Source organism: Macrotis lagotis, chromosome 1 (assembly GCF_037893015.1).
Source record: "Macrotis lagotis isolate mMagLag1 chromosome 1, bilby.v1.9.chrom.fasta, whole genome shotgun sequence".
NCBI classification, from domain to species: Eukaryota; Metazoa; Chordata; class Mammalia; order Peramelemorphia; family Peramelidae; genus Macrotis; species Macrotis lagotis.
The window spans coordinates 148,007,632-148,034,383 of record NC_133658.1 but is presented as its reverse complement, the minus strand read 5'-3'; the positions used below and the strand labels follow the sequence as shown (position 1 = coordinate 148,034,383).

General features: G+C 37.9%; 1 protein-coding gene across 2 annotated transcripts in view; it reads right to left on the bottom strand.

The window, feature by feature from the left end:
* LPL (lipoprotein lipase) overlaps positions 1-22,905 on the bottom strand; it is a 29,045-nt gene extending 6,140 nt beyond the window's left edge. Inside the window, exons 1-8 of one of the 2 annotated variants that reach the window (XM_074209095.1) lie at positions 22,680-22,905; positions 11,177-11,346; positions 6,119-6,298; positions 5,044-5,155; positions 4,509-4,742; positions 2,613-2,855; positions 1,323-1,443; positions 543-725 (exon numbers count right to left, since the gene is read on the bottom strand). In XM_074209095.1, coding sequence (XP_074065196.1) covers positions 543-725; positions 1,323-1,443; positions 2,613-2,855; positions 4,509-4,742; positions 5,044-5,155; positions 6,119-6,298; positions 11,177-11,346; positions 22,680-22,773 — 1,337 coding nt within the window. In that variant the 5' untranslated portion in view covers positions 22,774-22,905. The remainder of the gene's footprint in view (positions 1-542; positions 726-1,322; positions 1,444-2,612; positions 2,856-4,508; positions 4,743-5,043; positions 5,156-6,118; positions 6,299-11,176; positions 11,347-22,679) is intronic. The other variant, XM_074209096.1, reaches the window with a different exon arrangement.
* Positions 22,906-26,752: the final 3,847 nt, after the last annotated feature.

The window sequence follows — 26,752 nt, the reverse complement described above, 5'->3', positions numbered from 1 at the left end:
AATTACTAAATTCCATCTTTTCCCAGATACTGTGTTTAACAAAGAATCATATACTCATGTAACAGGGAATTAAGGCTTCTGGATTTCTAAGTTCAACTCTCTCATTGACCTGCTGGACCAAACTTATGATATGGAATCTAGAAATACAACTCCTTTCTCAACATATTTTTGAAGGAATTGTTCTAAGAAGGATTTCTAATGAAAATGTAAATACTGAATACCTGGGCTCTAAGATTATAGAATAAAGTCAGAAGAATTCTTAAGTGTCTCATCCAACATCCTCTTTTTGCAGATGAAGAATGGAAGTCCAGAAAGTTTAGGTGACTTGCCCAAAGTCACATGCTTAGTGAATGACAAGACCTGGATTCAAAAGTAAGCCTCTTGATCATAAAGTTACTGTCCCAAGTCACCTTCAGGACCAACTGCCTATCTGCCTAAAATAAAGGCAGATTACTAGGTAGATAATCCATTAAACACCTTCCCCTTCATAATAAAGTTAAAGAGCACCTGAAAGGAAGTTAGATGAAACTAAAGTTAATTACTTTTTCTGAGTTTCTCCTGCTTTGACTCTGATTTTCTGGATGCCAAAGCCAGTGCTGCTCCACCAGTCAGACCAACTGAAGAAAGAATCACTTTTCCATTGCAGTTTTACCATGAGCAGTTCTCCAATGTCTATCTCCGTGTAAATCAGGAAGGAGTAAGTCTTGTTGGTGGACATTTCAGGCCTGAGTAAAAATTCAGCATGCATGGAGTTAACATATGCTTTGGGATCCATCTTCAAAGACAGAGACATCTGAACAACTAAACTTGTGGGGAACATCCACTACATTTGGTGTATGTTGGGTGGCATATTTCACAGTATTCAATTTATATACTTTGATACTTCAAGTTTGTAATTCAACTTTTATACTTCAATACTTAGTTTATCAGTTCATCAGTAAATGGAGAAATTTGTGCCTGAAATAATAACTACAAGGTTGCTATTTCTCAGATGTGATGATATATGCAAAATATTTTATAAACTTTAAAATGATAAATATCAATTTCTATAATATTGCATAAAGGTAAGAAATATTTTTAAAATAACAAAGAAGAAACAGTTTCTAGTTATTGAAAGGAGTATGCTGAGTGAGAAAAAAAATTAACATCATATAGACTAGAGCAGAAACTAATATTCTAGTTTCTTGAACCAGAAATTGGGATTTCCTGGTCTACTAATATATTTTTGTTTCTCAGACCTGTATTTATACAAGGGAGCTCTCTGGGATTATTTATTTGTAAATGAAACAAGTTTAAATTTAAAAAAGAATGTTGTTACTTACAGGGTGATAGAGATTTCATCACTCTCAGCTATGGTACCATACAGAGAGAGCAGCAACACCTGGTTGGTTTGAGTTACACTTTCTGTCCCAAGAAAATGTAATTTCACCTGATAGTGGAAGACTGAATAGAAAGAAAACAAAGATAAATTAATTATTAAATCTTCCTAAGGGACTCACAGATAGACACCTTGGAATTAGACCAGAAGACCAAACATACTACTCATAATGAAACAGGAAAGATTTATTAGCAAGTACATGATATTCACATCTGTCTGTATTACAGTAATGTGAAAAGGGAAATAATAAAGAAGAAGCAGCCATGCTGTATTGAATTTGGAGTCAGATGACTTGAGTTTGAATCCTGGCTTGGACACTTATTACCTATGTGACCATGGGTCAGTCATTTATCTTCTCTAGTATCAATATCCTTTATTTCTAAAATTAGTGAGCTGAATTAGATGACTCCTCAGGTCCCTTCCAGTTTTAAATCTATGATCCTTGAAGCATAGGGGCAAGGGAAATTATTTTTGTTTTTACAAGGTAGTGGGGTAAAGTGATTTGCCCAAGGTCACACAGCTAAGCAATTATTATGTGTCTGAAACTGGATTTGAACTCAGGTCTTCCTGACTTCAGGGCTGGTGCTCTATCCACTTTGCCACCAAGCCGCTCCAGCAAGGGCAAATTTTGAGAGGAAATTCCTCTATAAGGAAAAGATTTTCAAAATGGATTTATTTATGGGAGCACACTAAAATAAAACAGCAAATATTTCTTGAGTTCCACATGAGTGATATATATGGTATTAGACTAATGAGAGAGAGAGAGAGAGAGAGAGAGAGAGAGAGAAAGAGAGAGAATATACTAATATACTTCTCAAGTATAGGAAGGAATGACACATGAATAAAAGCAAACTGATTTATGTTTCCATTGGGAAGGGTCAATCCTAAAATTTCAGTATGAATTCATCTTATATCCTAATGGAAGAATGATATGATCTAGGAAATATGTCCCATTGATGGGGTTTAATATATATATCTACAAGCATTTTGTATATACATAAAATATTTATAAAATGTCTATATGTATGTACAAATATGCATGTGTTAAATTTATTTATCTGATATATATACAATATGTATATGTATAATGTATATATCTACATAAAAGTATCTATGTGTATATATACATACATATGCATATATATATATATATGCATATGTATGACAAGTCAATAAGAAGACAAGAGATTATGATGACCTGATGCTATCATTTCTTAGGAAGGGCCTAACCTACCTTTATAGGGCATCTGAGAACGGGTCTTCAGGTACATTTTGCTGCTTCTCTTGGCTCTCACTTTATTGATCTCATAGCCCATGTTGTTGCAACGATTCTTTTTACAGCTCAAGCAGAGTCCCTTATCAAAGGCTTCCTTTGAGCCGCAGCGGTAAGCCTTACTTGGGTTTTCTTCATTTAGTAGAGAGTCAATGAAGAGATGAATGGATCGTTCATGAGAACATTTCACCAGCTGATCCATATCTTGAAAAGAAAATCATAAAGAAAAAATACTCTTTGAAAAGAAAAATCTCACTCTTTAGAAAGTCTACATATCATGTGATCTATTTGCATTTCTAGATTTGTTAATGCATGGCTCTGGGTAAGAAACCTCAGATGCCTTCCATAATTCCATGACTGCAACTATCTGAGATTTAGGAAAGAAGTATAGCATTCATTCAAGGGTGGGAGTAAGTTGTACAGAGTTTATCAGTCTTTAATAGAGATGGCCCTATCTTTGTTTTGCTTTAGTACATTACTAGCCTTAGTAGAGTACTGGGTTTGGCATTAGGAAGACCCAGATTCAAATCTTGCCTCTGAAATTTTCAAGCTGTGTGACCTTTGGTAAGACCATCTATTAGTTGGGTAAAGACTGAGGTGCAGCAACAGAAAAAAGACTGGATTTGGAGTCAGTGAATGTGAGCTTGAATTACCTATGTGACCTTGGGCAAATTGCTCAACCTCTTTGTATCTCAGTTGGTCTAACAATCCTCTACCACAATCAACTGAGAATCTGAATTTTAGAGACTAAGGGGACCTCAAAGACAATCTCTACCAATATGTGCAATTGAGAAGTGACCAATAGGCCTAAACTACTCAATAATTGCTGGACATAATCTATGCTGGTAGAGTGTCACCAGTTTTGGAATACCCTATACTGAAGATACTATAGACCCTTCATATATGTCCCCAGAAGGCTTAACAGAGCATGGTGCAGTGATATGACTTCATGCAGAGGTAGAAAATACTACCTCATTCTTCTGTCAAAACTCATGAGTATGGCAGAACCAGATTGAATTAGAATTGGGAGATGTTTAACAAAATAAATTAAAAAATACAATACAACATAGATAAGGTTAATCTTTGATTTTCCAAGTCAATATGCAGTTAGCAAAGGCATATTTTGATTTGAGTTTGGTACCACTGCTCTGGAAGACTTCAGAGGCAACAACGTCTTTCCCTGCAGCAACAGCCTTCAAGGAGATGACTATAGGTATTATTAATTTTCTTTTAAGGCATGTAAACTGAGATTCAGATCAACTGAGTGGCTTGTATGAGGGCATATAATTAGTAATTGTTGCAAGTTGAGAGAGACCATGAGGAGGGAGTTCAGAGAAAAAAAATTGTTATGAATTCTGCCAATGAATGGCTATTGGGCCTTTTTTTACGAATTCTGCTAATGAATTACTATTGGGCTTAACTAATAAAGTGGGGGATAAGTGGAAAACCATAATTTTATTTCCTGCTTTGCTGCTGTGATCCCTATTAGTTTAATGTTCAATGATCCTACCCTGTTTAGAATCCAGTTAAGACCCTCACTTGACCACATTAAATGTAGAGATTGGTGGCTGGTATAAGAAACTGGAAGGATGGAGCATTTTTCAAGAAGTATCTCTGGGGTGGCTAGGTGGTGCAGTGGTTAGAGCACTGGCCCTGGATTCAGGAGGACTTGAGTTCAGATCTGGTCTCAGACACTTAATAATTACCTAGTTGTGTGACCTTGGGCATGCCACTTTGCCTTGCAAAAAAACCCAAAGAAGCTATCTCAATCCACCTGGGCTGGACCTCGATAGCAATGGAATTCACTTTCTGGGGGACATGGAGGACAAGCTTAATGTGCTTCTGATTGACATTTACCTCCCAAGCCTTTTGTTGCAATTTGGTTAATAGCATCAAAAAGATTACATCCTGGCTGAAAGAAGCCTCCATTAGGATAAATGTCAACATGACCCACTGGCTTCTGGATTCCAATACTTCGGCCGGGCGATCCTCGGGTGAAGGTATGCAATACATCTACAAAATCAGCATCATCTGGAGAAAGGCGACTGGTAGCTTCAGCATATTCAAAATTAGGTCCAGCAGGATCTAAGCCTAAATGAGATAAAAGCTAGAGTCACCAATTACTCAAATCTGGTTTTATTTTTTCCATTTGCTTTATTTTGCAGTTAAAATTGATGGTGAATTTGAGAAATAAAATTTAAATAACAGCAGTGTGGTACAGAGTACAGGACATTAATTGGACAGTCAAAGAACCTAGATTAGAACCCTGGAAATCTATAGGATTTAAGGCAAGTCATTGAACCCCCAAAATACATTTGATCATGGTCAAATTACTCTGATTCTCCTAAGGAATGACTACTATCCCTGCCCTTGGAGAGGAATGCCTTCTTACCAGTAATTCTGTTAACCTTCTTGTTTGTCAGACTTCCTGCAATGCCAGCAGCATGGGCACCAAGGCTGTACCCCAGGATATGAACATTGTCCAGTGGGTAATTGAACTGCTCCTTTGGAAAAAGAAGGGAAAAATATAAATTCTTAGAGCTCTTGGTTAAATCACAAAACCATAGAAAACATGGCAAGAATAGTCATGCAATGAGGGAAAAAAATGAAAATTAATTCTATTCTTTTTAATGAAACAATGATGAAAGAGATAAAATTTGCACTTTATTTAGGTAGGACTTAATTATTCCCATCTTTACCCCACCCTTGTCTAAATTTGAGGAAGTATTTGAATTTTCCTTCTCCCCCTCTTTCCTTCTGTTAAGACCAACAGCTTATCATTTCCAACAATGGTCCAACCTTTCAATTTTACAGGAGAGAAACTGAGGCCTAGGGAGGGAAAACACCTAGTCTAAGGTCTCATAGTTACTTAGTTGCAGGGTTAGAACCAAGCACCCAAGTCTCTTGAGCCCAACTTTTCACTCTCCTCTGTGCTGTATGGCTTCCCCTGATTCCAAATGTCTTTCCTGACCATTTCACCCTACCATGGGTAGGCAGAGGACTGGCATGATGTTGATTCCAAAATACTTAGGATAGAAAGGTTGCCAAAGATCAGCTTTGGGGTAAATTAGTGAAGGAAAACAAAATGACTTTTGTGAACTCCCAATAGGAATTTGAATTTTTAACTATTGAATTTTGGGCATCAAGTCAAGAATAGACTGTAGGTTGAGGTCAGTAGGTGGAAGGTGCTTCCCTAGGTCCTGAAATGACTCTGTGTAGGGAGATTGCCTATTCTACCTAATTGGTCTCAATAAATCTTCATGCTGGTCATGGCAGAGCAGAGCAGAACTACATTTTTATCAGACGGTTGAAAAAGATGACAGAAAACACAAACTTTTAGAGAGATTTAAATTGTTTTTGAGGGATATAAGTACAAGCAAAAAGCGGAGGAACACTAACCAAGGATCAGTTCTAACCCATGACCAAGAAAACTATACACCGCATTATACACTTTTATGCTTACTTACCGCTAGCCAGTTGATAAAAGTGGCGACATCTTTCCCCACCAACTTTGTATAGCCAGCAGATATAGGATAATGCTGCTGGGCTCTCGTTAGCCAATCAACTACAATGACATTGGAGTCTGGTTCCCTCTTGAACAGAGCCCCTACAAGTTTGGGCACCCAACTCTCATACATTCCAGTCACCTGGAAAAGAAAAGAAAGGCTACCCGTCAACATGATATTTCTTTTTCTAAGGCAATGTGGTTAAGTGGCTTGCCCAAGGCCACACAATTAGGTGTCTGAGGCCAGATTTGAACTCAGGTACTCCTGACTCCAGGGCTGGTGCTCTATCCTCTGCGCCACCTAGCCACCCCAACATGATATTTTCTTAAAATATTAACCTGCAGTTTCACAAAAGGGATGACCCAAGTGATCTGTGGTCCTTGTGGTCCACTTGTATCTACTCAGAGTCAAAAGATATAAAAGAACGCCTCTATTACATTACTCCCTGGGGAAGATTTCTGGGAGGATGAGAATAACAATGGCATAGAACAAGTAAATATAGATGTGTTGCAATCTGCATCACTGGAGGAAGTATTAAAATCACGGAACCTTCTGGTTCCAAAAAACTGTGGCATGCCCAGCAGTCTTATTCTGGCAAATCATGTTAGCAGACTAGCTAAGCCAGATTAAGGGTGACTGATCTACAGGCCTCAAATCCATCAATTAGATGGAGAATATCTACCCCAGGCATGTGAATACTTCTCCCAATGGAATGGATGGATGAGAACAATTTATTCCAGTGGTCTTGAAGGCAGCTGAATCAGACAGTTAGATGAGTATGAAGCTCTTTGAGCGTGGTCAAACATTAAAGATTCCAAGGGCACCCACTACATCCTGGACCACTGTCAATGATCAAATCGCTTACTCTTGAACTTTGATGACTCAGGAAGAAAGAAGTGGCTGACAACTTTTGTGCAACTTTTTCTCACTTAATCCAATTCATACAAGAGTCAAGACATTACCTCTGTGATGTCACTGATCCTCTTTAAAAAAGAAGAATAGCAATGACAACAGAAATCAGTGAGATAATGGTTTCATTATAATGGAGAAGAAGGAAAAGAGAGAAACAGTAACTGGAAAGTCCATTCACTTGGTCAATGTGATCATTTCCTTCCATCAAAGATGTGCCTACAGTGAGCAAGACACTATGGTAAAAATGTGAAGATATAAAAATAAAAATGCAAAGGAGAGAGGAGAAAGAAATAAGTGCTACCATGCTAGGCATTTTTTACAAATATCTTATTTTGATCCTCACAACAATTCTGCAAAGTAAATAGTGTTATCATTTCCATTTTATAGATGAAGAAACTAAAAGCAAATTGAGGTTAAGGTCACACAGTCAGGAAATGCCAGAGTCTAGATCTGAACTCAGAGCTACCTGTCTCCAGGATCAGAATTCAATCTATTGCACCACCTTTGCTGTCTTGTGGGGCTTATATTTTATTGGAGAATTAAAACATCTACCCAAATGACTATAAGAATGAGGAAAATCAAGAAAGGAGGCAATAGGAGGAATTAGCAAAGCAGGGCATTTTCACAGAGGAGATGACCTCAGCAATATAACTTGAAGGAAGCAAAGCATTCTGAAAGGTAGAGATGAGGAGGCAGTATATTCTAGATTTGTGCAGATGCAGAGAATCAGGGGATGGCATTTCTAGTCCAGCTTGAATCTATTTGTTTGTGGAAAGGAAGAGTAGGAAATAAGACTAGAACTGTATATAGGAGCCATTACTGTGAGCCTGAAGTTTCTGACAAAAGGATATGGGCAAAGGCACTGTGTCAAGCACATTATGCTCTCCTACTATGTTAGCAAGTTTTTTTTTCCTCCAGGTAAATTTTTAACCATGCTTAACTAGAATAATCATCCTGAATCTAAATTAATAAGATATGATTACATTATATTTTTCTCAAGATATGTCCTCAAGATTTAATTCACTTTGTAAAATCTATAATCTTATCAATTGGAAATACTCAATTATATTGCTTTATTCATTTCTATAATTTTAATATGATTATCTAATAATTCTCTACTCTTCTTCCCCATCCTACCCCATAGCCCAGACTAGGTTAATTACCAAGTTCATTTCAATTCAACTTTCCTGAGCACCTATTAAGTTTGAGGTGGAATCACTCTTTTTTTTTTAAGGTTTTTACAAGGCAAACAGGGTTAAGTGGCTTGCCCAAGGCCACACAGCTAGGTAATTATTAAGTGCCTGAGGCTGAATTTGAACTCAGGTATTCCTGACTCCAGGGCCAGTGCTCTATCCACTGTACCACCTAGCTGCCCTGAACCAAATAATGACTCAAGGTGTCTCTGTTAACTGATGTAAAAAAAAATAACAACTGAGATTCATCTTATTTCCAAATATTGTTTAGATAGTTAATGTCTGATAAAATAGATCAACTCATTTCTTTTTTTAATTAAAAAAATTTTTAAGGCAATGGGGTTTGCCCAAAGTCACACATTTAGGCAATTTTTTTTAAAGCATCTGATGCCAGGTTTGACCTCAGGTCCTCCTGACTCCAGGATTGGTGCTCTATCCACTGCACCACCTAGCCACCCTGAGGAATCACTCTTAAAGGTCATTTTAAAAGTTACTCTCTATCCATAAGATGTTTACCAGTGTAGAACTAGAGAGAATAAAGATCCATAATTCTAGAAAAAAGGGAATTCATTGGATCATTTGTTATATCACACTAAAATGCTTTCATTTTTCCTATGTTAAATTAGTTCTTAAAGGAATCAGGAAAGTAGGGTTCTAGAACCATTTCTGCCACTAAATGGACATTAAAGTAAGTCCCTTCATCTCTTTTGGTCTCAGTATTCTTACCTGTAAAATGGAAGTAATTAAACATGTCATTCCTAACACACAGGGCTTATTAGCACCATATTATCATAGATTTAGAGGTGAAAGAGACTTTACAGGTCACATAAAACAGGCTTATTTATTTTACAGATAATGAAACTGAGATCCAAAAAAGATAAAGATCAGTGAATGGTTGTTTAACCTGGTGTTATTTAGGGACCAGTGAAAATCTTATGGAACCCTCTCTTAGCAATTTGCTGCTTATCTTTGCATTCTCTCTGAGTAGTACCTAAGGCTTCTTTAAACTTAGTTTAATACACCTTCCACTTACCCTCAGAGTCTTCTTCTCAGATGGTGCAGCAGTACCCTTAGAAGCAGCTGCCTTTCAGGAGGGGATGATGTCATACTTGCAGAATGCAAGGTTAATCAGTCCTAAAGGGGATGAGACCCTCCTCCTCCACAATAAGGTCTCTGTACTTTGGTGCTTGTCAGGCAAAATCCAGGCAAGTGGCAGGGCTCCAATACAGCTGCTTCGAAAGGGTTTTCTGTGCTCTGCTCTATGTGTGATACATACTAAGCAATCTTTTGGCTTTAGCATGATAGAACTGGCAAGATCTTTTCAATTCCATGCTTTGCATAGAAAGCAGATTCCCTTTATTTGAATGCCTAGTCTGACAGTAGAATTGTCTGTGTTTAACCCTAGGTGCTATAGTTTTCTTGAAAGTACCAAGTTTTTCAGATCGGGGAATCACTAAATGGTAAGCAACTCACAAGAAATCTCCCATGATCAAGGTATCTGATATACATACCCTTAACAATGGAATGGGATGTTAGGTTTCATAGTAGATAGAGCAATGGAGTCTGGAGTCAGGAAGACTGTGTGATCTTGGGAAAGCCATTTAAATCATATTTGCAACTCTAGTATCTTTGCCAGACAACTCCAAAAGAGGTCATGAAGAGATGGAGATGACTGAAAATAACTAAACGAGAATTACAAGCTCATATAATCACACAAGCAGGGACTCTATTGTATCTGATGCCATTTGGGGGTTTTCTTGGCAAAGATACTGGCATGGTTTGCCATTTCCTCCTCTAGTTCATTTTACAGATGAGGAAACTGAAGTAAATAGAGTGAAGTGACTTAAACAGGTCACTTAGCTAGTAATTATCTGAGGCTGAATTTGAACTCAGGAAGATCTTCTTGACTCCAGGTCTGATACTATCCATTGTGCCATCTAACATAATAAACATTTAATTAAAGTTTGCTGATTGATTGACTGAAACTCTGTTTGACTTAATCAACTGGAAAAGGAAATGGCAAGCCATTTGGCAATCCATTGCCATGTTCCCATGGATAGCATGATCCATTGGGTCATGACTGAACAACAGATAATCCCTATACTAATTTTTTCAACCCCTTTGTTGCAGCTGAAGAAGCCAAGGAACAGCAAATATGTGACTTCTGACACCAAGGTTGGTGATTACTTGTTTGGATAAATGCTAAAACCACACTTTCTATGAATTCAGTGAAATGAATTCCTAAACATCAAAGATTCACCTTTTACCCAAAACTATTTCAAAATACATATAGGATAAAACATTTCAAGGGACAAGTTCATATTTAACAAACTATTTTTATAATAAAAATGTAGTTTATCTTGGTAACAAGATGTTTTATGGCAGGATCATAAATCCACTATATTTGCAGATTCTGCTACACATTCTCCTTTGTTCACATAAAAATTATTATAATAAAATTCAATTTGTATTTATAGAAAAAGTTTCCAATATTCTATAGAAAAAGAAAATGTGACCAGACCCACATTTGTTCATTCTCCTTGATCTGTTTTCCTCATAACCTTATTATCAATTTTAAAGACCATAACTCCTGACACTATAGAGGGGGTTTTTCTCATAGCTTAAAAAATATCATAACATTAAAAACTTTTTTAAATGAGCAATGAAAAGACCAACTGTCTTCAATTAGCAAAAACCAAATAGATATTAGTGCTCATTCCCTTTTTTGAAACATATTCATGAGCATGTGAAGAATGCAATTAGCATATAATTGGAATATATCAGTGCTCACAAAACAGCATGCTTTATTTTTTAAGGCAGTAGGTAGGTCCAATATCTGGTTTTCATGTTTTGTTACTTCAACCTGGGGTTGCAGCAACTCGGTAGAGTCCCTTCCCTGGATATGTTCTCTTACCGTCCATCCATGAATCACTACAAAGGTTTTGCTACTATGATTGAAGTTGCAGTGAGCCACAGAATTGATGTCCCCAGGAATAAGATGGCACCTATCCTCACTGATTTCCTCTGGGGTCCTCAATGCAAACTTGCTTTCAATGTCGCCAAAATCTTCATTTCTTCTTCTTCCTGTCAGTGAAAAGAAAAAGGATTAGTATTATGTTTGGAAAGATCCTAACAAGATTCTAAGGACAAAGAAATGATTACAGTGTCATTCATTTGCTCAAAATAATTATGGTGGCTTCCTGTTTTCTACTCAAGGGAAGCTTTTTTGGGGGATAGTCCTTGAGTCTAGACTCAGGAAGATTAGAGTTCAAATATGACCTCAGATACCATATTAATTGCATGACTTTGGGCAGGTAACTTTTGTCTGCCTCAGGGTTAGCATAGTGCCTGGAAATAGTAGGTGTTATATAAATGTTTATTCTCTTCCCCAACAGATAAAAATTTACATGCCTTTGAAATGATATTCAAGATCCTCTAAAGCTGAACTTTACTGAAACCTTTAGTGAATCACTCCACCCAATTTCTTTAATTAAAATCTACAGGTTAATCTCAACTCTTAAATCCAACAAGTGGACTATGGGTTTAAAGTTGAGTTTTGCTGCTTCTTAAATGAACAACCTTGGCCATGTCCTGTCCCCAATACTCACTTTGGTTTCCTGGTGATGTCTAAAGTCTCACCAGATATTACATCTTTTAACTGATACCCAAACTCTTACAATTTCATGAAACAGCCCTAGGATTAGGTTCCTCTAATCTCTGACTCAAAGTCAGTACCCTTTCCACAACTTTTATCATCATAATCATAAAGTTGGCAAAGCACTTTACAAATATCATTTCACAACAACACTGGGAGGTAGGGACTTTTATTATCCCCACTTTACAGTTGAGGAAATGCATACATCTAGCAAGTGTCTGAGACCTCATTTGAATTCAGGTCTTCCTGACTTCAAGATCAGTGCTCTGTTCTCTCAGAGTTTCAAAGCAAGGCAGAATAGAAGAAAGAACTCTTTCACAAGAAGTTTCTTTGCAGAATACACCAATTTGAAAACAATGCTTTGAAAACAGAAAAGGAAAATAATTGTTTCATTTATAAAATAAATGAAAAACATTTATGAAGCATTATGGTGGCTACAAAGACCAAAAAACAAACAAAAAAACAAACAAACAAACCCAAACCAATGTCTTTAAGGGACTTGCATTTAAGGACCAGCTGGATGAATCATTTTATAAGGTCCAACAGGATCCCTTTCTCAAAAATTAACAGATATACCCTTATACTTAATATTTTCTTGCATTTTTACCTTTGAAGCCTTCCACAGATGGTCAAAAATTAAGACAAAATGTGTTATTTATCAAGGCTTAGTAGCTGACATGAAACTGAGGCAACTGGGAATGAACAACTGTTGGATGAATCTACTGACAGGAGCAAGCAGTTGAATTAAACATCAAGAAAACTTTCCTTGGTATAGTATAGGAAAGACAATGTGGCTTAGAGGATAGACAGTGAGACATGAGTCAGGAAGACCTAGTTCAAGTGTCATCTCGGATATTTATTGCCTGTGTGACCTTGGACAAGTTACTCAATCTCTTGGCAGTTATCCAATCAATCCAGACACTGTCCTAGCTCTAAGTGGCATAGAAGGGACTGGCCAAAATCAGAAAAGTTCCCTTACTAATGAAATAGCAGGTCCACTTTCTATCCCTTTCAATAGACATACACTATATATGAAAGTGAAGATTCTGAAAAAGAACAGGCAAATCTCTGACCTGAAATTTATAGCTCAAGATCAGGTAGACAGAAACAATACATATCTATAAGAGAAACCACAGATTTCTTTGGCAAATTATTTCTTTCTGTTTATTGTTAAACTATTCTTCAAGAAGCTACTGATTACTTTATGATCAAAACTCACTGCCATTCCTGAGCTTTAGCAGGAACAATGTGGCTTTGGAATTCTAGTAAGGACTATGTCAATTCCCATTTATTCCTCTAACAGGAACAATTGAATACATGTTGACTTGAGGCATAATCAGATTTTCAAGGAAAGACCTGACCAAGATCAAGTACAGCACTGATAACAGAAATACAAAGATTAACAAGGGATCTCAACAAATTTTTCTTAATGTCATCTTAGGAATGCCCAGTATTTTCAGTTGTAATCTAATATTCTAGCCTAATTCAAGTAGGAAAATTCTAATAAGTGATTGATGATCAGTAGCAAGTTTCCCCTTAAGAATTCAGAGTCAAAGATTCTTGGCAAAGAGATACCCACATGGTATAGTTGAACTTTAAAGAGAAGTCTGTTCTAAATCATGGTGAAAAGCCAGTTTTTAAATACAATTTTCATTCCAATAAAGGGCTAAACAACATACTTGAAATAGCTGCATTCAGATTCAACAAGCATTTATTAACCTCCTCCTTGCCTACCTTTCTATGTTGTTCATAAGAAAATTTCTTTTCCAAACCTCACATAAGAGTCTCAGGCAAGAAGGAGAAGGAAGGTTGACCTTGAGTTAGTAAGACTCTGTTCATAGTAGACTTTTGATACCTATCAGGTATGTCTAAGGACAAATCATCTAACCTCTTAGAGTCCCAGATATTTCTTTAAAGCCATTAGTTAAAGGAATATGGCAACCCTGCTTGGGTGACGGGAAGAGTTCCCACCCAACCAAAGGATTTATTTCATTGGATTCAAGCATGAAGAAAATAATGGGTACTGCCAAGATATATTTTGATGTGGAGGGAATTCAGTAATCTCCCTAAATAACTTATCAACATCCAAATGAAGGTCACATTTCCATAACACAATGCCCTGAGCTACTATGACAGCTCTCTGAGCATAGGAATCCTGTATTATTTCATCTCTGTACCTCCCCAAACTATGAACACGGTACTTTGCCAACAAAGATAGTCCTTAGTGTTCCTTAGTGCCCGAGGGGAACATTCTCTGCATTCTGGATCTCATGATTTAGACTTGAATTCCCTTTTCCTAAACCAAAATAAGCCAAAATCAGTTCCTGAATTTCATTTTCCTGAAATCAGTTTGGTTGGTTGTTCTTGAAGAGGACTAATGACATAATAAGGATGACATCTTGACTTTAAAGTGAATTGGATGTAAGTTTACAACAAACCTATTGGTCCAAGGCTCTATGTTAAGTATAGGGATATGACAGTTTTAATGGTAGGAAGATTTTTATTTGGCTATTGTTTAAATCTGTAATAAATAATACAAGAGCAACCAACCAAGCAATCAACCTGATTTCAGGAAAAAAGAAATTCAGATGAAATAATACATGGTCCCTTTGAAGGTGGAGACTGGTTTGGATTTTATATTTGTGTCTCTATCACCTAATGTCAAATACATAGCAACTGCTTAATAAATACTTATTGATTGATTAATTCCTACCCAAATCTCAAATTCAGTAAATGCTTCCAAGAAAAATATATGAGCATTTTATTTCATGAATAGGTTGATATTTAGGGTCAATGGCATGCAAATAAAACTTAATAGTTGAGAAATCATTTCAGTTTTTCTTTTTTGTTTTTTAGATTTTTCAAGGCAATGGGGTTAAGTGGCTTGCCCAAGGCCACATGGCTAGGTAATTATTAAGTGTCTGAGGTCAGATTTGAACCCAGGTACTCCTGACTCCAAGGCCGGTGCTCTATCCACTAAGTTTTATATTTTTTTAAGAAAAATTTGGGCAAACTTCATTTGGATGTTGATAAGTTATTTAGGAAGACTACTGAATTCCTTCTACATCAAAATATATCTTGGTAGTGCCCATTATTTTCTTCATGTCTAAATCCAATGAAATAAATTCTTTAAATCTAAATTCTAATCTAAAAATCTAACCAGTCTCTGCTTTCAAAGGGTGTACATTCTAAGGAGGATATTTACAACATGTGCATGAGTAAGCAGAAAATATAAGAAATGAGTTGTTTCTGGAAAGACTTGCATGAATTGATGCTGCGTGAAATGAACCGAACCAGAAGAACATTATTATACACTAACAACAACATGGGGTGATGGTCAACCATGACTGACTTGTTCATTTCAACAGTATAATAATCACAGACATTTTAGAAGGCTTGTGGTGGAAAATACCATCCATATTCTGAGAAGGAACTGTGGAGTTTAATCAGATTGCTTTCCATTGGGGGAGTGGGGAGGGAAGGGAGGGAGGAAGAGAAATGTAAAATTCAAAACCTTGCAAAAATTGATTGGTAAAAAAATGCATTGAAAATGAGATATTTCAGAGAACATAATTATCTTCAAGATGATCAATACTATAATTCTTTAAAGATATCTCAAGTTGCTTAAAAGAGTGAAATATGCTTCCCTAAACAGTCCTAACTTAGGCCATAGTTAGATAAAAGGAAAGAAGGAAAGAAGGGAAAGAGAGAGTAAAGGAAGGAAGAATATTTTTAATTATAAGATGATAGATGTAGAGTTGAAAGGGATTCTAGAAATTATCCATTCCATCCCCCTCATTTTGCAAATTAGGAAACAGATTTAGAGAGTTTAAGTAACTTGTCCAAGTTTATGTTGAAAAACAGAAATAGAACTTGCTACAAATTCTGAAGGGTTTTCCTATACAACCATGCTACCAACTAATTGTGTGACCTTGGGTCCGTTACTTTGCTTTTCTGGTCCTCAGTCCCCTGTCTATAAAATAGGGGAATTGAACCAGATAATGCTTAAGTTTCCTTCCACTTTAATCTCAGGCCAAGAATGATGCCTTTTTACACAAAACTATGAGTTCATGAATCACATTTTGTAAAGAGGATCCACAGAGTAGAATTTTGGCATAAAGAAGTTTGCTTATAATCTGATCCCAAATTTGCTTGGCCTAATTAAATTCAGTCTCTAACAAAGAAAACTGAGGAGTCTATCTCCAGGAGAGGCCATTAGGGAGAAAGGGAGTCATTGAGTTAAAAATCTGGTTTTCAGTGTCAGACTTATAATATTCCCTATTTCCTAATTAAGTAGCTAGAGAGTTGAAAATGTTAATGATAGTGTTTATATCTAAGCAGAAAAATAATTCACATATAAGAAATAGGGTTGATATATAAATCTAAGTAACTAGGAAAATCTATAGAGAAAAAATTAATTTATAGGATCTTAGTAGAAGAGCTGGAAGGAACTTGGGCAGTTATTTGGTCCAATCTCATAATTTTATAGGTGAAGAATCTGAGGGTCAGACATGTAATTCATCCCTTTCTTCCCTACCATCACCAAACTTGATATTCTTTCTACTAGGACTGGGTTTCATAACTGAGGCCCATAAGTTTGTCTTTAAAAATAGTTTTGATGGCTGTATTTCAATAAGATTTAATTACTATGTAATTTTATGTGCTTTATTGTAGGCATTTAAAAACTTTATTCTGAAAAGGGTTTAATACTGAACTGCCATGTAAAAAGGCTAAAACCACTAGCTGGAAACTAACTAGTCACTTCTAGGCATCCAAGTCACAGATGGCTTGGATAGGTTAAAAGTTCTTTTCAGTGAGCAAGACAAATGCAGATCACCAAAACTGTCATTTATCTGTAGCCTTTAGATGCAAAAGTCATTTAAAATGAAATTTATTCTTGAGTTGCTGTGACCTCTCTGGTGAAGACCAAAGTACTTAAACAATAATTTTTTTTAATTTGCTGTGGCTGAAATTCATAATCATTTGCCCAGACTATATCTGTTAACTACCAAAATAATAGAGTAGATAACTCCAAATGAGGGGGTAACCAAGGAAGGCAGAGAAATCAATCTAAATGGGTGTTTGATGGAATTGTTCTCAAGAATTCCACCACCAGATCTAAAGTCATCAAAAACTCAAATTAAATATCTGTTTTTAATATTATTTCAGAAAATATCACATTTCTTAGAAAGCAACAAGAAGAGTCAGTTCTTCACTTAAATCCTTCACAAGGCTAAAATTTCTTACATCACTGTAGAAGAAGGAAGGGAAAAAGACTGAATTTACATATAGGTTTTTAAATCATACTGTACTGAGTTAATGAAAAAGTTGCTTATTCTAATGTTTCATCTGTCTCCCAGATTAAATACAGAAAACATGTTTAAAAATTCAAGCCAAAATATGCATGTGCAAACTAAAACAACTATTAGAATGAATTGTTGTGCTTGGAAAATCTTTTAAACTCCTTTCCATTGATTATCAGATCACTCACTATCTGAAAAGATTTGGATGAGACTAGAAGGGGAGAAAAGTGGGAAGAATTTATCAGAAAAATAAAATTTCAATCCATTTCTTCTCTTGGTCTACAATATCATAGAAAGTCTGAAGTTTTTCATATAGAAAGGAAAAAAATCTAGAAAACTAAAATGCTTTTTATGCTTTTATCAAGGATATAGGCAGAACACAAATTTGTTTGTGCCTGAAGGGTACTACCTCTACTTGTCTACATAAAAATCATTCAGTCATGGGACAGGGGGCAAGAGAGCAAATATAATCCAGGGGAAAGTGAGCATATTTATATGTGCCTCTGGAATTACATTGCAACATGGCTAAACCGATTCTTTCAACCTTCTTCAAAGTGGGAAAGGAGTTGGATTTGGAGTTAGGGGGCATTGATGTGAAATTTGCCTCTTCTTAAAACCTGTGGACTTTGGGCAAGGCAATATGACTTTTCTTGGCTTCAGTTTTCTTATATCTAAAATGAGGGATGACTTCCTTTAACTGAAATCTTATGTTCCTCTATCCAACTGGAATCATTGAACTCAAGAGTCATTCAGGTTACTTTCAAAAGCTAGGTCCACTCTGCTGTCCTTTGGGGAAAGTTCTAGGTCAATGTTAAAACAAAGCTTTCTTGAGTAACACAGAAAGTTTTATATTCTCTCTTTAGTGACAGATACTTATTTCACCACCATTAATCATTAACAAGTGTTCATAGGATCATTGATTTATTCTGAGCAGTAACCTCTTTCAAGGGTTTTTTAACTTTGTATACTTATAGTAGGCACATAATAGTAATAGTTTGATGAGTGAAAATAAACTTGTTGGATTGATTCAATAAACCCCAGGGGACTTAGGTCTACATGTATGACAATTAAAATAAATGTATCTAGAAACATTAAGCATTCAAGATCGTGTACTTCTGCTAATTATACCCAATTAGTTTCATGTGTAATAAGACATAGTTTATACCTTTGAAATAGCCACAGACAACAATACACAGAGTCAGTAAGAAGCTCAAATTTGTTCATAAAAATGCTGAAGGATGGAGTTTTTGCACTGCTGTGGGAGGGGGGAGGGGAGAAGTTGAAAAAGTTCCAGAAAAGAATCATGGAACAGGAATCAGGAGATTCACTAACTAGGGAAATATATCAACCTGGGCAAATTAGTTTTCTTCTCTTGACTTTTTCTCTCATCTGTTAAGTTGCTTTGTTATAGTGAGAAGCTTACTGAATGTGAAATGAGAAGATTGGACTAGGCATTGAATTCCAACTTGGCCATTTACTACTGTATGAATATGTTAAACCATCCTACTTCTCTGGTCCTCAGTTTCTTCATCTGTAAAGTGAGAGACGGTTGAACTCTGAGATTTCTTACAGCCTGAAGTCCTGTGAACTGATGAACACTTCTCTAAGGGTTCTCCCCACTCTAAAATTCTGTGAACATTCTTGAAATAAATTGGACTGGCATCATTTTCTTCAAAAGTCTTCCAAATATGCCTCCTACTTTGGAAAGGGAGGCACAGTGCAAATGTAAGCATAAAAAGGAAAAAAGCAAACCGCACAAAGATTTATTGTAGTTCAATTGAATCTGACTTTTGTGACACCATTTGGAGTTTTCTTGGAAAAGATACTGAAGTGGTTTGCCATTTCCTTCTCCAGCTCATTTTACAGAAGAGAAAATGGAAGGAAGCAGGGTTAATTACTTGCCCAGGGATAAGTTGTTGGTAAGTGTCTGAGGTCAGAATAGAATTTAGGAAGATGATTCTTCACAACTCCAGGCCTGGAAAACTATCCACCCACCTTCCCAAAAGATTTACAGTCAAGTTAAAGCATCCCATTTGAATAAAGGGATTTCTGCACACTAAAGTTAACTAAAATTATTATATGTCAAAACTCTAAAACCTTTACACTAAGAATTCCAATATAGACTTAGATTGTTGTCATCTTTCTGGTTTACTAACTTCTTTATCTTGTCTTTCTCCCCACAGTTCTATAGAGAAGAGACAATATTATAAAAATAATTAACAACCTTTACCTCAAATCTCAAACTGTCCTTCACTTTTCACAGTGAGAACCAAATTCATCTAGTTAGCCTTCATTTCAAATACTTGAATTCCTTAAACATTAAGGTAAATTACAGATTATCTTTGTAGTAACAAAGTATATGCATAGAGTTGGAGGAAAAAAATAAGCCTTCAAAAAAGTTGTAAAGTTATGAGTTTTAAACAAGAGTTTTACAGAACTGGGAATGGATCCTTCTCAAGATAGTCAATTTTATTTCATGTAAAAAAAAGGAATATACAGGATTGTGACTCTACCCTGCCCTAGTCTCTTCCTCTTCCATACTTCTTTTCAATGAAACCCATCAAGCATTATATTTCCTCTCTCTTCAACTGTCAAATGCAAAGTTAAGCTTGATGATCTCCAAGGTTCTTTAGAACATTAAGAGTCTCACCCATTATCTAAGTAACTACACAGCAAGCAGGAGAGGAAGGCTAGCAATGAAAGAACAGAGCAGCCACAAGGTCAGGAAGACCTGGCTTAAGGCTTGTCTAAGACAAATACTAGTTTTGTGACATAAGGTAAAAACCCATCAACATTACAGTGCCCCCAGATCAACCTGGGTTGAGTCTGGGAATGCACTTAAAAGATTTAATAAGTATAACTCTTTTATAGTCATCTAAATTTATTTTAGACATTTACAAACATTCTAAGAAAGAAGCTGAAGGCTTCACTAGATTGTGAAAGGGTTCCAAAGATTAAGAAGGATCTCTGCTGCCAATTAGTTAAACATGAGATTTGGTTGAGCCAGTTCCCATACTGGAAGTTTTTTTGAACTAAAGCAGTTACAGGATAGAGCTCCAAAAATGTAACAAAGGACACATCAAAACTAAGTGAATATTTACAGGTAATGCCCCCTTCTAAATGTTACAACCTAGATCCTCTGTCTACAAATCCCAGGACATGTTGAAAGTCATAGTAGCTAAGGTGTTCTAGGCAGATAGGTGGTGTAGTGGATAGACATGGATTTGGAATCAGGAAGACTCATCTTTCTTCCTGAGTTCAAATCCAGGTCTTAGAAATTTACTAGCTGTGTGACCTTAGGCAAGCCACTTAAACCAGTTTGCTTCAGTTCCTCATCTGTAAAATGAACTGGAGAAGAAAATGGCAATCAACTCCAGTATGTTTTTCAAGAACACCTCATAAAATAGGGTCACCAAGAGTCAGATGCCACTGAAACCAACCACTGGACAACAATAAAAACAAAGAGATCAAACCATTATTTAGGACTGGTACCCCACCCCCTCCATTTGCTAGCTACTTTTAATTAGATCTATGTAAGGAGAGTGGCAGGTGACACTAATGTAGCTACTCTGGTACTGTGGACACCAAGTTTAGGGGAAGTGCTGTCACCCCCTCTGGAAAAGCCCTTGCGTCTAGCCTTAATGAACCTGAACCCACAAAAGAAATATATTGTTATCTTAAATGATCATAACATTAGAACACACATAGAAAGCTGGAATAACCCTTTAGCAACCTTCTAGTCAATCCCCCATTTTAGAGGAGCCCCCAGGAGCAGTAAAGGACTTGGCCAAAGCATTTTTGTCTTTTCATCCTAACAAAGTTACTGTGAGTTAATAACACACACACACACACACAAACACACTTTTCAGAAGTTATATGGAGTGGGAGGGAGGAAGGAAACCCTTGTCAATTTTACTAAGGTTTTTGTTTTATGGTTTTAGAATTCGAATTCAACCCAATTTTCACACAGTACCTTTCCTAGTGTTCTTCATGAGGCAGGACTCCAAAAAAATATCACAGACATAAGACTAGAGATCTTTGAAATATTTGCATTATTTTGAACAGGGCCTCCCATAGTTTTAACCCATAAAGTGTCAATGTCAACTCTACCCCCAAAGTCTAATCGCTTCCCCCAACCTCAAAAACAAGAATGACTTCCCCCATCTCCAAATAAGTCAAACGTTCCTGGGCAGTTGTTCTCCCTGGGTCCTTGCTTCTATCTCTTTTCTGCCTCTCTTGCATACAGAAACATAGAGATTTGACATCATCACCCCCAGACAGACTGAGCTCTTATTTGCAGCACGTGGCCTGGCAGAGGGGAGGAAAGGCTCCCCGCACCACAGGAGCTAAGGGGGTCGGGAAGGCCCCTCCTCACACACACACACACACACACACACACACACACACACACACACACACACCCCTTTCCCTTTTCCAGTGTTCAGGTGGCGCGGCTCTGGCCCTAGAAGCAACCCTCCCCGCCTGTCTCCAGGCACAGGCTGGCACTAAGCGTCTGGCCCCGGGTAGCTTCAAGCTTGCAATCATCCTGCGGCTCTCTAGGAAGAGCAAAAACGCGCGTCCATAAAGCGGCTCTCGTAAACCCAAGAGCCGACCGGAGCCCACGTGGCACGGGAGCCGCAGCCCACTGGGGCGCCTCATGCCCGGCGGGCACCTTGGCTTGGGGAGTCTGACCCCCTGGCGGCAGGGCGCCCCAGGAGGGTGCTTTTTGGGCCCGCGGGCAAGCTCAGCGTTGGGGTCTGGGGACACTTGCAGGAGAGCTCCCCCGCGCTACCCCGACCTGCAATTCAAGGCTAGAACGAGGGATTTCCTGCGCCCTCTTCCCTTCCCCCAGTCCACATGGAGTTTGGAGAGCGCGCGAGTGCCAGCTTCTCCTAGAAATTCAGGATTCCTCCCCTGATTCGTCGCGCAAAAACTCCTCATTCTTTTCCCCGCCCCTCGGCTCTGGTGAGAAGACAGCCCTTCCCTCCTGCCCGGAGGCCGGAGCCCGGCCGTGCCGAGCCGAGCCGCTGCCACCGCCGGGGTCACCTTGGCCGGCTCCGGGTCAGCACCGGCCGGCCCTTCCCCTCCCACGTCCCGCCCTTCACACTCCCCCAGACCATCCCCGGCCCGCGCTCATCCCCAGCGGCGGCTGCCCTAGTGCGGCCAGGGAGGCTGGCCCTGGGAGCCCGGGGTCGGGGGGCGGCGTGGAAACCCGGGGCTAAACCATCTCCCCCCGGTCTAGTCCCTCCGCAGCCGGAGGGGAAAGTCCTCGCGCTCCCCACCCCGCTCCCCGGCGCCCCCGGGGCTCCAGTCAGCGCTGCGCTCCCTTGGAGTGCATCGGACCAGCCTTTCCATCCTCCTCCTCCTCCTCCTCCTGCCTCTCCCTCCCGCAGCCCCGCCAAGTGGCGAGCGAAGCTGGGTTTGGCCGGGAAGGGGCCCCGACTGGAGAGGACACTTACTGTCGGAGGCGGCGGCGGCCAGCCCGCCGCCGGACGGGGCTAGATTCTGGAGGCACAGCCCCAGGGCCACCAGGAGCAAGGCTTTGCCCTCCATCTCCGCACGCTTCTCCCTCAGCTGGCGCCGGACTGCACGAGTAGGGCTGGGGGCGGGCTGGGGGAGCCTCAGTGCTGGGCAGAGCAAAGTTGCCCTTTAAAGTGGGGAAGGGCTCCCGAGTCAGGAGTCTGACACTATTGCTACTCCGGGGCTTCTTATGGGACTGCAAATATGCAAATAAACCTCATCACCTATTGGCTATAAAATCATAAGTTGGGGGGAGGGCCCTAAATTCACTTCCAAATATTTGAGCAAACTGTAATACGATTCAACCCTGCCAGCAACAAGAGGGGGAAAGGGCAGGAAGAGAAATTTGCTTTCTGGGCTCATTTGCCTCTTGCTTTTCCTCAGGTGGTCGATTCCCTAGGGCATTATATAATTACTAATAAAAGAGAAATATATAGGAAATATATATGGAATATATGAATCCATATATACATACTATGTGTATTATAAAATGAAATGAATTCATAGGGATTTTTTAATTGTTTTTATTGAAGACTACATTAAGCTGTGGTAAGCCGGTGACTTTGTCTTGTAACAAAGGGAATCTTTGGCCAATTCTCAGTTTTTTAACATTCATTCTACCTTCTCCCCCCCCCCCCCCCAATTTTCGTGCTGATTGTGAAGGAGGCGAAGTTGACTTGCAAGATGGACTTCGGCTTGTTAAGAAGAAGGGAGCAGCAGCCAACTCCTGCTGGACAAGACTGAACTTCATTTCTATTTCTTTTTAGTCCTCTCAAAATATTGGCCATCAGAGAACCCTTCAAGAAAGCTAAGAATTAGACCATATGCTCAAAAGTCTAGATGTGAATGTCACATAGCTAATTCACAGAATTTGGAGATGGAGAGAACCTCAGAGATCATTTTGTACAAACTCTTCATTTTTATAAATAAGAAAAAAGGGGTAGAGAGATGAGAAAAGTTATTTGCCCCAGGTCACATACAGAGAAAAATAGCAGAGTCAGGGTTCAGACCTAGACCCTTTAACTTTTTCCTGTTTTCTCTATTCAATAACACTCTTTGCTGTTAAAATTAAGATAAACTCATCCTGGACTTACTATTTTGCCACACTTTTCCCAAAGAGCTCAATGTGATTTAAAATTGTTTCTTAAGGAATCTTAGTGTTTTAAAAAATGTTGACAATAATATCCATTTAGATAAGAAAAAAAGTTCTAATTTCTCTTCAGTGGGAGAAAATGACTCACAATCTGAAACTTTTTAATCCTGTTACCTGTTACCCAACCATTTATTCTAGTGAACAGTTCTTAACTAGAATTCCCCAGCTCTTAACTAGAACCCTCTCATTCTTTAAACAAATGTATCTACTTGAATTTGTAAGTTAACAGAATGAAAAACTCTTTCAAAAAAGTGTATACTGTACTTTTGATAAAGTTCATTCTGCTAATTGTTACCCAACAAATAAACTAAGCATATACTGATAATATCTAAATATTAGTCTTTCTTTAGATTTCTTGAATATGGATATCAAGCATAAATCAAATTAAATTAAATCAAGCATAAAATTACTTACAATGAGTGATACAATTTATGGATTGGACATGGATCTTGAATTGTAGTCAGCAGCAAATATCTCATTGCAAAATTTCAAAACTCATCTCATTTTTAGGGAGGTTGGTGGTGAGGATCAAAGGAATCAGAGATCAAGGAGATTGCCTGAGATTGACATAGCTCTAATTTTTAATCCTCCCTTTTATTTCTTAGTATAATAGGAATATTTTATATTCATTGTCTCAAATCAGATTATTTGCAAAACACTCTACTGACTTAATAGCCTTCTCTAAATGCTAATATAATAAAACAGTACTAAAACACATTATTACTCCAAGAAAAAAGTGTTAACATTTTTTGTAATGGTCCTTAATTTGCTAATTTTGGGTGTCAATTAATTGGCTTAATTTTTCCTGGAAGAATGAACTCAGTAACTTCTATCTGCTTGAGATTAAAATTAAAGGGAAAAGAACATTGCTAACTCTTCTCCAGGGCAGAAGTAGTTGACAGGTGGGTGTGGAGGCTAAAGCTCCTTCCAATTGGCTGTTCTGTCTATGCCCATTAGGTTCCTAAACACAAATGCTTTGGCTCACATGATAGCCAAGTTGTTCCTGCAGTGGGTTAAAGATGGGTCTGTCCCAAGCTTTTGCAAGGTTATTTGGAGGATGATGGCAAGAGAAGTTTGGCTTTTTGTAAGAGGCATTTCATTTGCAGTAATGTTCTCTTATACCCTCAGACCAGTCTTAAGCTTTTAGAATGTCTTAATATTACCCTGGAGTCAGTTCTGCTTACTCATAGGACAGAATAAAATAGCATCTGCATGCTTTATGAAATAGATCAGTGACTCTTAGGTCTTTAACTGTGGAGGATTTTTTTTTTATTTTTATTTGTTGTTGTTGGGTTCTTGTTTTGGTTTTGGGTTTTTTTCTTTTGCTTTTTAAGACACATAGTATCATAAAGATCAAGTAACTCTCTAGAGCATTTCTTGAGAAGGGAACAGAGGTATAACACCTGAATAATTTCTGTCCATTGCTGTTGGAAACTGGAGGAAGTTAAGTAGGCCTCCAAATACATGTTTTCTTCATATGTATATATGTGAGGGATAAGAGATGATATTGTAATCTATGGCAGACTACTACATCTACCCCTTTCAAAGCTTCAGGATGCCCTGAGAGTTTGAAGGGGGGATTTTTCCTACTTACATGACTGGAACCTTCACTGGCTGTATTTCTTCTACTGTTAGGGACTAGTTCCTCATGTCTCAGTACCATTTAACCACTGAAGATCAATTAGCCTTTACACAGGGCTACTTACTCCAAAGATAAAACACAACCATTTCCCCCCACACCTGGAGAACATCTTCTCCTCCACACAACTGGATTGAATAACTTTAAGTTTCTACCTAATATTGGTTCCACCAAGTTCAAGTCCAAAGGTGGTATAACTCCTACAGAGTTGCAATCTTGAAAGTTGTTCCTGAAGATAACTCCTTCCTCCACTTGATTATGAAACTCACACTATGTTATCAGGACATCCTTTTGACTTCAAGACTCATGAAATCACTTACTACTTGAAAGAACAATTGGAGAGAACATCCCAAGGGGTTTTTTAATTGTTTTTTTTTTAACCAGACTCCAAAAGTGAAGGCTAAAAAAAGTGATAATAGTTAACATTTATACATTTCCCTATATGGCAAGTATTTCTAACAAATATTTTCATGTATGATCTTCACAATATTCTTGAGAGATAGGTGCTAGGCATTATCCTTATTTGACAAATGAGGAAACTGGAACAAAAAGATATTGTCTTTTGTCTCACCACTGGACTTTGATGACTTTGAAATAGAAAGTAAGGCTGATGATTTCATGCAACTCTGCCTCTATTAAATCCAATTCTTGAACATCAAGATCTCATCAGTGATGTCATTGGTCCTCTTCAAGAATGAAAGACAATGGATGCCTCTTGGAAAATAAATGACATGCAAGGATTTCAACTATAAGGTCTCTCACTTTAGTCCTATTAATCAATAGCATCCTAGTTTAATAATCCTTTCAGAAAGAACAGTTTAAACTTTTTTAATACTTAAGAGATAAATCTGAGGCAGGCAAACTTCAAGTGACTTTGCTCAGGTCAAGATCAGAATAAAACCAGAGATCTTCCTGGACCAAATTCTAAGGTGATGACTCAACAACAACAACAAGAAAAACAAAGTCAAAACACAACCGCCCCCAAACAAAAACAGTAATCAAAAAATAAATAAATAAACAACCAAGGAAGAGGTGTGGTTTCCCTGGTATAGAGGATTGTCAGGTAAGCAAACTTCCTCAACCAATGCAGGTGAGTGACTTCTCTGCAATTTATCTTCTTAACACATTGTCAAGAGATTTGAGGGATTAAGTTATTTGCCCATGGTATTATAGCCTTTGTCTGAGCTGGGACTTGAACTCATGTCCTCCTGGTTCTAAGA